This window comes from Talpa europaea (assembly GCF_964194135.1).
Source record: "Talpa europaea genome assembly, chromosome: 14".
In the NCBI taxonomy this organism is placed as follows: Eukaryota; Metazoa; Chordata; class Mammalia; order Eulipotyphla; family Talpidae; genus Talpa; species Talpa europaea.
This window is the reverse complement of record NC_140082.1, coordinates 87143212-87153543: the sequence shown is the minus strand read 5'-3', so window position 1 is coordinate 87153543 and position 10332 is coordinate 87143212. Positions and strand designations below refer to the sequence as shown.

The window sequence follows — 10332 nt, the reverse complement described above, 5'->3', positions numbered from 1 at the left end:
AATCCCAGGATTTGTTTCCCTTTAAAATCCTGGGAAGAAAAATATCGATAGACTAGGACAAGGACTTAAAATATACTATATACTCAGATGTTTTGAAAATATGCATAAACAGGGAAAAATCTTGGTAAATGGAACTTGAAAATGGTGGTAGCTATTTTCTTTAAAGAGGGTATAAACATATTCTTGAAAAAAATGTATTATGAGATTAATTCCTATAGAAATGATATGGAATGGCCATAGGCTGCCCTCCATGGGGAGTGGCATGACCCCTCTTCACGTCCCTCCTCCGCTGAGAGCGAGTAAGTGCCAGTCAGTCACTGTGATCATTTTTGCCCCGCCTGAAACAACTCCTCCCAGCCAGTATCAGGGCAGGTTTGTGGGTACGCATGGGAAACTTAAACGGTACGTTGGTCTCTCTTCTAGTTCATGATAAAGTGAGATGGTGTCGATGTGAAGATACCAGGTTCCGCAGTAATTCAAGCCAAAATATTTTGGCCTTCCCAAAAGAACTTGACAGTCACAGAGCTATAGTTCTTTTTTCCCTTTGCACTGGGAAGGCAGACTATGCATTTATTGTGATGCACCCCCCCACCCCGCAATACTGAGCCTAATTTGGGGGCGGGGGTGGATTGTAATACCAGGTGGCAGCAGTTAGAGGCCCTTCTTTCTGAAAACAGTGAAACCACTGCGCGCACACCTTCAGCTCACTGTCTGTGTGTGTGGGTCCAGGCACCAGGTAAGTGAGCCCTGCTCTGCTCCTGGGAGCAGGCCTGGGACGGTGGAGCCCCCAGGGAGTCCCAGCCTGCACCTCTAAATAAGTGCTAAGGATTCGATACATAGCTGGTAAAAATTGTGAACATATGTTTTGAATAATTTTATTAGCACAAAATGAAAAAACATTTACAAGTTTTTTTTTTTTTTCTCTGAAAACTACTGGGCACTGTAAGGCATTAAGATTATACAGTATCGCTTTGAAGCACTGTCGCCTGCCCAGGAGCAGCCCCAGACTGGTCTTCGGCTACTGGACGGTGAGCCAGGGCTACCGCGGAGGCTCACCTTGTGGCCCAGCACACACATGCACGTGGGTAGAAGAGCTGAAACAAAAACTTCATGAGCAGGGATTCACCCCTAATATTCATGATGGGTTCAGTTTCGGTTCTCGTCCTGCTTTTTAAAAAGTTGGTGCTGACCTACTCCTGTTTGGATGATCAGTGACTGATCGGAGTCTGGAAAACTGCTCTAGAAGTGTATGACGTGGCGCCATCTTTTGATGAAAAGTGGTTTGTTGATGGGACTATGGTGGGGAATGTCACTATGTAGAGAGCTGGGATGGCTCCAGCATGGTTCAGGGGACACGGGCGGAGGAGCCGCCTAGCCTGACCGCAGATGGAAGCAGGCGTATGGGGTGGAAAGGATGTGGGTCCTGCCCGAGGCATGAGGAGCAAGGAGCAGAGGGTGTGCTTGGTGGGACGGGATGTAGGGTGGGGGTGTAAAGGTAGGGCTGGAGAGGGCAGCTTGTCAGGAACGCGGCCAGAAAGGGCCGCTGTGTTAATAATGGCAGGTGTGGCCTTCAGGTCTAAGGCAAATGAAGGTCACTAGTGGCATGACAAGGCCGTCGTCTGCCACGTGGGGACTCACTACTAAGCCACTGATGGAGGCCTGGGCGGTTGGCAGCTGCCGAGGTAGGAGAAGGCGGGGTTGAGAAACACTGAGGAGGGAGAGCCTTCAGGGTGGGTGTCTGCACGGAGGGTGCAGGCTGGAGTATCTGAGGGGCAAGAATCCTGTGACAGATCTTGCAACAGACTTGGGCCTGTTGCAAGAGCTGTCACAGGATTCTTGCCCCTCAGATACTTATTCAAAGAGGGAGATCCTGATGAGGACTAAGGCATAAACCAGCCATGGCTGGGATGATGATGGAAATGTCCGCCCCTGCCCCCGTGTGGCTACCAAGCACTTGAAATGTGACTCCTGTAACCTGACTGATTGTTACTGATGTTCCTGGAAGCGCCTGTCACTGGAGTGAGGGTGGGCAGGGCCGAGCACAAGGTAGCGGGGTCAGCATGAGGAGACGGTTCCTTCCAGACACTTGGCTGAGAGGAGCAAGGAAGGGGGCAGAACTCAGAAGCTAACTCGAGACTGTTTTCCCTGTTGCTTTCCACACCATGGAAAGGAGCTGGTAGAAAGGGCCGGGGCTGCAGGGCTGAGGAGGTAAGAGCCCAGCAGCCCTGGAGTGAATGAACACGGAATGGATAGCAGGTGCAGAGCAAGGTGTGTGGAGCAAAGAATCGAGGCTGTCAGAGCGGGGCTGAAGTGACTTACCCGGCTGGTAGGAAGAGGTGGGGGCAGCCACATCTTTACTACGATGTAGTAAAGAGAACTGGAATCTGCCACCAGAGCTGTTGCACTTACAGGGGTGGAGCTGACAATGCCAGGGCGGCATAAGCAGTGAGTGGCCAGGCATGGAGTCACCTGTCCTTGAAGTGCAAGTGCGCGTCACCTGGGGCAGTGAGGAGAAAGGTCCCCGCAGGTGGGTAAATTCAGAGTGAACTGGATGAGCCCTGCTCTGCAGGGGCCCTGGTGTAATCAGGTTACCCCCAGATTCCACGCTGGGTGGGGGCCCCCACCTGCCTCAGGGCCTGATCCCAGGGCCTGCTGTGTTCAAGGCGCTGCTATAGACACCACCAGGGCTGTACAAGCAAGCAGGAGCCAGCTCCTGCCTTCAGGGCCCCAGGAGGAGATCGAAGCGAGTCTGGGAGGCGTGTAGGACATGCAGAAATAGCCGATGCTGGTTTGAGACGGGAGAGTGGACATGCATTCAGAATTTTGATCTAGAAAGAGCAGCCTGGGAGGCAGGTACAAGGCGGTTCCGCAGGACAAGTCAAGTGAGGAGCTGCCTGAGGGTAGAGCAGTGGGATGAAGAGAAAGAGAAACCGTGTTGTGGAGCAGCGTCTATGCAAGCTCTGTACTGTCTGGATGAAAGCAGAGACGCACAGCCCAAGATAGAGCTGAGGACCTGCCCCCGCCCCCACCCCAGGACTGGGCTGTGTAGACACCAGAGGTGGCGAAAACTAACAGGCCATTGAGATACCTCTGGGAGGGATGGGCTGGGCACAACCTTCCAGAACAACCTGCTAGCAAGGAGCACGGGGAACACCAGCCTCAGGTGCAGCCTGGGAGCCAGGTACAGGTGGCAGGAACAGGTAGTATTCTTGAGCAGCTGTCCTTGGGCCCCGGTACCGATGGATTCCTCTAGAAGTACATCTGAAGCTGCTGATGAGGCTCAAGTGTTGGTTGAGCATGTCCTATGAAGCATCGGGAAGCAGCTCTATGGGCAAGAGGGAGACATGAACACAATGAATGCTCGGGAGGCGGCGGACAGCAGCCTTGGGTGGTAGGGAGCGGAGCACCATGGCTGGGTGCCTGGAGCCCCTACCCAGCCCCCACCCCACCCCACCCCCCCGTGCATTTATTTACTTATTGGGCAGCCATTTATTAGGCCCCAGTGAAGTGCTGCCCTCCCAAAACGCGCTGGCCAGCTCAACTTCACCTACACTGAGGGGGAACCATTTGCCAGGGCTTCACGGCCTAGCACCCTGGCTCCGAGCCCAGCTCTGCTTCTGACCACGAGGCTCTGGCGGGTTATGTCAACTCTTTGAGCCTTTGCAACTTGAACAAGGTGCGCAGGAATGAAGTGAGAACAGAGGAGCTCCCTACCAGTTTCTGGGAGTCAAGGAAAGTGACTGTCAGCTGTCAGCAGCATGTGCTGGCCCGTGTCAACCATCCAGTCTCCTCCTTGGCATCGCCAAAGCCGAGAAACTCATTAATCTTTTCAGGAGAACATCCTTGTCGACAGTCCCCTCTCAAGCTGGACAGAACAGCCCCTGCACCAGCTTGAATAGCGATTCCAGTGTGAATTCCAGTCTTGCAGGCAGGCCGGGAGGAAGGGCTCTTTTGAAATGTAAATGACGGCGTAATTCTCAGCTCCTGTTTCTGTCCCATAAAGGAATGTGAATTCATTTTTCTTACAAAAGCCTTTAAATTTAGACCCAAGAATATAAATAGGCGTGGCCTTTTCCACCAGGAGAGTGGATTAAATAGCCAAAATACTAGGCCCTGAGGTTTAATCTCTGTTAATAGATTTCAGGAAAACAGAGGCAATTTCCTTCAATGGTGATGCAGTTTTTGCATTGAAAAATATATAGCTGCGGCTTGAGCCCAAATGGAATAGGAAGTCAGATTTAATCCTTTTAATATTCTCTGTACTGGCACACCCCAGCCTAAACTGAGCCCCAGGAGACCCACCCCAGTGGTGGGACCTGAGATACTGCCTTCTCAGTCCATGATTTCCCCCCCACAGACATGGAGAGAATACGGGGCTACTCCTGCAAGCTCCCCGGAGAAAGCTGGTCTTTTCCAGCACAGTGAGGAAGTAGCCACACTATCTCCATATCCCCCCCCCCACACACACACACACACACACCTGCTGCTCCTTCCTCGGCAGCCAGGGTGTGACCTTGGACAGATGCTCTGCGCTGGGCCTGCTGGGCCTCCTTTGCAGAGGCAGCTGATCCCCCCAAAACAGACTGGACCTTACCATGTGAAGGACCGCTACCTGTTGGTGCTCCTGCTGGATCTCGGCCTGCAGGCTGTCTGCAGCTCTCGCTGTCTGCAGCGCTCTCTGGAGATGGTGATTTCAAAGCGGGCCAATTTTCACTTCTCCAAAGGAAAGCTGAGAGAGCCGGCCGGGAGCCAGCTTCGCTGGAGCCACCATAGCAGCGGCCTTTACAAGTGCAGGCTCATTAAACCCGTACAAAAACTCAGCCAAGCAGGCATTATTGTGCCCACTTCCTAAACAATGAGACTGAGGCTCAGTAAACATGGGTAGCTTGCCAGGGCCCCAGGGGCAGAGTCGGAATCCCGAATCCATGCTTCCTCCCCGCCGCCTAGTGACCTGCAGGGGAGAGCCCGCCCCCCTCCTGCCGCCAAGTGCCTGCCCACCTGCCGGGTGTCCTGCTGCCTCCAGCCCTCTCCGTGCCAAGCACCAGAGAAGGGAGGACTCTGAGCTTTGCCAAGAGCAGAGAGCAAAGCCCCTGTGCCTCCCTCTCCGTGGCTCCCTCCCACGCTCCCGCGAGCCAGTACCCCGGGAACTCAGCAGAAGGGTAAATAAGATGTTCTCTGTGACCCTGGAAATCCCTGATAGCTCTAAAATCAACACACTTTGCAATGAGTAGGAAGAGATGATTGGGTTTGAGGGTTATGAAATATCAAGATAAATAATCTCCCTCACCGCCAGTTTCTCTGTGTAAAATAAGGTGGTTATAGGATTATGAGGTGCGGGCGCCGCTGACGCTGAGGACGCGCGCGAGGGGCGGCCCTAGAGAGGCCGGGAGCCCGGGCCCCGCTGCAGGTAGAAACCCCCAGAGTGAAGCTCCCTTCTCTGCTCAGCGGGGCTCCCCGTCTCAGCCTGAACCCGGCACCCTTGGGAGCAGAGGACAGAGCGAGGGGCTGCGGGGAGATACAGCAGCCGCACCCCAGACTGGAAGGCCTTGCATGAGGACTCCCTGAAGGGCCCTTCCGGCTGCGTCAGGATGGCATGGACCTGAGTGAGCGTCTTGGGAATTCTTGGCCAAGGTGAGATGGGCCAGGCGGCACCTCAAACTCTAGGAGGAGCCTCCAGCTTTCCTCCCGCCTCTGGACGCCCTCGGACAGCTCTCTGGGGCCCTCCCAGGAGCTTCCCTGCACAATCTCGGCATCGTGGCGCTGGAGACTTTCTGTGGGGCCGCTGCAAGGCGTCCACGCTCGTCTCTGGGCCCTGCCACAGAAGGGAGACTAGATGGCCGTTCCTGGCTAGACGCGCGAGTCGGCGCCCCCAGACGGGAGCCACCGTGCATGTCAGCACCCGCCCGCGGCGGCGACGGGCCACGCGGACTGTAAACTCGAGGCCCACTTGAGCGCAGGCTCCCGATGAGCGGATGCCAGACCGTGTGGTTGACCCCTCGCTGCCCTCTCAGGACATGGGCTGCACCTGCAGAGGCCCAGTTTAGGAGGCGTTTCCATGAGCGCACAATCGCCAGAGCAGACGCGATCCCTCTGGAGAAGTACGAGTCCCCTTAAAGCCAGGGAGTGAGAAGGGCCTCCCCGGTGGCCGAGCGGGTTAAGGCTCAGTGCTGCGGGTTAAGGCTCAGTGCTGCGGGTTAAGGCTCAGTGCTGCGGTGCTGCTACAGCCTGACGGCCTGAGTTCGATACCCGGCCAAGGGAGCCAAGCCACGTAAGGTGCAGGGGGCCTCTCCTCTTGCCCGCTGCTCCCCTTAGTGGTGTCATTCAGTCATGTTTGCTCTTCCTTCCTGTGTGTCCCCCCTGCTCTTCCCTTGTCTGTCTCCCCTCCTCCTTCCCTCCCCCCTTATGAGACCAGTTCTAAGAAACGTGTTGGAAACATCAGTTGAAATGAGTCCCTTCAACAAGGAAGCAGAACTCATTTACATTAAACCAATGGCTTCAGCTGATTAAAAATACACACAAACCTCTGCTTACAAAAAAAATATATAAGGGGGTTATGGGATTACAGAGAGGATCGTGATGTGCAGCCAGACAGGGTGTTTCCACAAAGGGGTACAGGTCTCCCACTGGGGGCACCAGCACCCACACAGGGACTGCCTGGAATTTTCTTGGGTTCCGGTGGGTGATAAACATAAGGGGGTGGGCTGTGTGTGAGAACTACCAGGAAGGGCCTCCTGCACCCACCTCCACGAGCCAGGTGAGTTCTAGAATGGCACCACTGGCAGTCTCTGCCCATGTCAAATTCAGGACCCAATAGCTAGTACTGGGGAAGGAATTTTAAGTCAATAAATGGGAAGCTGCGAATTTGGCAGTAAAGACACAGAAAGGGATAATAGTGACAGTAACTGTGGGTTGAGTATCTACCTGTCCCCCGAATCCTCTGGGTTAACACAGATAAGGCAGCAGCAGGCCTGATGCTGTGGGAGGGTCCGACCCTCGGGTGACACCTTGTTTGCAGACAGGCTCACCTTGACCCTGACCAGCAGGCTGGACGCCTCCGTTTTAGAGATCAAGCGACGTGCCCGAAGGCTTTCGGCTCCTTATGTCTCACACACATGCCTTCCGGAATGGACACCGAATAGAGCGTGAGGAACTCTGCTAGGCCCTGGGCTTTCTCCTCGCTGTGGCTCTTTGGGGGACTTTGCAGCTGGTGACACAATGACAGTAGGCAGGGTGAAACAGACGCTGCCAGCTCGCAGAAATATACCCCTCCTAATAGCCAGCTCCATTTCAGCCCCAGATTCAGGTACCTGGCATTTTCAGAGGCTATTTTTGGTTTCAACAAGTGCCTGCTGTGGATGGCACATGGCTCCCAGGCACCAGACAATCCCCAGAGCCCCATGCAGATCTTGTGCTGGGGTTGGGGGGGGGGGGGCATTGCCTTTCTCCCCATTGCACAAGGACAGAGCGGAGTGACCCCTGGAGAATGGGTGAGGGGGAGCATTTGGAGCTACCCACAACCTGAGAAAACCTGGGGTCACAGAGAGGTGAATGGACGCGGTGATCAAGGGTCCCTCTCCCTGCGTCTGTCCGAAATTAAAACTGGCTCCAGGTCTGTGTCCTTAACCACCACGGGAGGGCAGTCCCTCTACTTGGCTCTCATTTCAGTTAAATGAGGACAAAGCTGGGGTGGGGAAACTGGGGGGACTCACCCAGTTTTCTGATTCTGCAAGACCAACCTGACCTGGGAGCTGCAGAGGAGGAGCAGGCTGTGTGGGGCTCGGGAGGTCTGGAGAGGATTCCACTAAAATCCCCCCAGGGCCGCTCTCTGGGTAGCAAGCACAGAGCAGGCTAAGGACAGAGGCGTGGCCGGAGGCTCTGCTGGGCTGGTCTGCAGTGCGATGCAGCCGTCTCCCTGATCCAGGCGTGTCGCTGAGCCTTCTCCTCCCTCCTAACTACGGTCAGATTCGTGCAGTGTTCCCTACTCTGGCAGACGGCCATGGACTTGAGGGGTCTTCCAACCCCTGGAATGTGTGTGCGATTTTCTGGGTAGATGTATTCTTCTGGACTAAGGGTCTATATTGCATCCCATTTTCAGAGGGCCCATCCTTAATAAAAAACAAAAGACACTCCAGGGCTGACCCGCAAATGAATATTCCTCCTAGCGAGAAGCTGGGCCTGGGTCTCAGAACAGTCAACATCCACTCCAGCCATCACGTCCTCCTCCTGAGGGCTCCCTGTGGGTGAAGGCACCCCATTCTGGCCTTGGGGACCATTTCTGTGAAGCACTTGATTCCCACCCAGTCACTGCTCTCCCATAGACGGCACGTTGTCCCCCACAGGCCAGAGCCACCCAAGAGCCTGTGTTTCAGCAACGCTGAGGGCCAGGCCACGTGCCGAGAGCTCTGACTCACCGCCCCAGATGACAGCAAGGCGCAGCCAGGACGAGGGCCCTGCAGCCAGGGCTAGGAGGACAGAAACACAGTAGCAGGGACAGAGCGTGGAGGAGTTTCCAGCTCTGGCCCTTTTGAACGCTCTAACCTGAGGCTTTTTAAGCCTTTTCCTGGCTCGGAATGAAAAGCAGTCTAGCCCCGGGTGATACCGAGGGGCAGAGATGCTGTCAGGGCCCTTCACCTTCTGCTCCCCACCACAACCCGAGCCGCGCACAGCCCTAGCAGCTCCTGTAAGAGATCAGCCCCACGCCTTTCCCTTTTTCCTGGGCGGGGTGCTCTTTGATGGTAAGCAGCCCCCCTTTGGGGACGACTTCTCTTTCCCCCTCAAACCCAAGCAGATGAGGATCGCAGTTACAACAATGACACTGGCGGTCACTCATTCAGTGCTAACCATGCTCCAGGCACGGTTCTTAAAGCTTTGCACCTCCTCACTCATTACTCCTCACAGCCCTCTGGTAAGAACGGGCAGCACCCCACTTTGCACACATGGAAACCGAGGCCCAGGGGCTTCAACCACACCTGCAGGTCTGTGTAGTCAAGAGACCTGGGCTTCAGCTCCAGTGATTCGACCTCCCAAAGGGCCTGCTCCCTGCTGGCCCTGCAGCCCTGAGGGAGGGTTTCTGCACAGCCCCCAGAGCTGCCCCCTGACATGTGCTCTCCCCCACAGGCTTCATCCCCCCACCCCTCATCTTCGGGGCCGGCATCGACTCCACCTGCCTGTTCTGGAGCGCCTTCTGCGGCGAGCAGGGCGCCTGCGTCCTGTACGACAACGTGGCCTACAGACACCTGTACGTCAGCATCGCCATCGCACTGAAGTCCTTCGCCTTCGTCCTGTACACCACCACGTGGCAGTGCCTGCGGAAGAACTACTCGCGCTACATCAAAAACCACGAGGGCGGGCTGAGCACCAGTGAGTTCTTTGCCTCTACTCTGACCCTAGACAATCTGGGGAGGGACCCTGTGCCCCCAAACCAGACCCATAGGACAAAGTTTATCTATAACCTGGAAGACCACGAGTGGTGTGAGAACATGGAATCCGTTTTATAGCGACTACACGGGCTCAACTCTGTATTAGTGACCCAAGGGTCATTTTTCGTAAAAAAAAAAACAAAAAACAAAAAGCTTCCAAAAAAAAATAAGTAACTCGATACACACATACACGCACACACACGCACACATGCACACACGACCTCTTCCTCAACATCAGAGCCAGACAGGAGCCCACCAGGACGTTCCACCTGCCGGGGCGCAGAGCCGACCCTGTTGGAGGCGCCTCTGGGTTTTCAGGAAGCCGAGAGCTGCAAGCAACAGGCACTGCCAAATTCAGGGAACATGGTGGCCAGCTTGGAGGACGGACCTGTCCGGATATCCACACACATCCAAACAGAAACATTACAGAGTCTACTAAAAAACCAAGTTGACAACATGCCAGGATAAGCACTAGTGACAGCCGCACGACCGCCCCCCCCCAGGCGGGGCGGGGCGCGCACAGGCCAGGAGTGGGCTCCACTCCCCTCTAACTCTCGCAATATGGGTCACTGTGTAGACGCCTCACCCAGTCTGCATGTGGTTCCAGGCCCCAGAGCCCTCTCAGCGATGCTCTCGGGAGATCCGTGCCGGACGCTGATTGGCTCCTCTCACCAGCTCCATGTCCATGTTCCAGACTGAGGGTCCGAGGGGGAGCCGGGCGTGGGGGCCAGCCCCTCCGCTCCCCCGCCCCGCAGAGTGACCTCAGGAAGCCGTGGGCCCCACCTGGCTATGACCGACTTCGCTCAGAGCCAGTGAGACCCACCCCAGTCCAAGTCATTTGCTTACATTTGCCAAACATTTTGCCATTTTTTTAAAGAAATGCAGTGCATATGAATTTCCAACTGTTGTCTGT

The 10332-nt window shown here is 55.4% G+C and overlaps 1 protein-coding gene across 1 annotated transcript in view; it reads left to right on the top strand.

Moving 5' to 3' along the window:
• The window catches only part of SLCO3A1 (solute carrier organic anion transporter family member 3A1), a gene marked incomplete at its 5' end in the record, with an annotated part of 175027 nt that extends 165226 nt beyond the window's left edge, over window positions 1-9801 (top strand). The window contains 2 exon segments of the mRNA XM_084254358.1: window positions 9055-9099; window positions 9101-9801. Of these exon segments, the coding sequence (XP_084110484.1) occupies window positions 9055-9099; window positions 9101-9497 (442 nt within the window). The 3' untranslated portion in view covers window positions 9498-9801.
• Window positions 9802-10332: the final 531 nt, after the last annotated feature.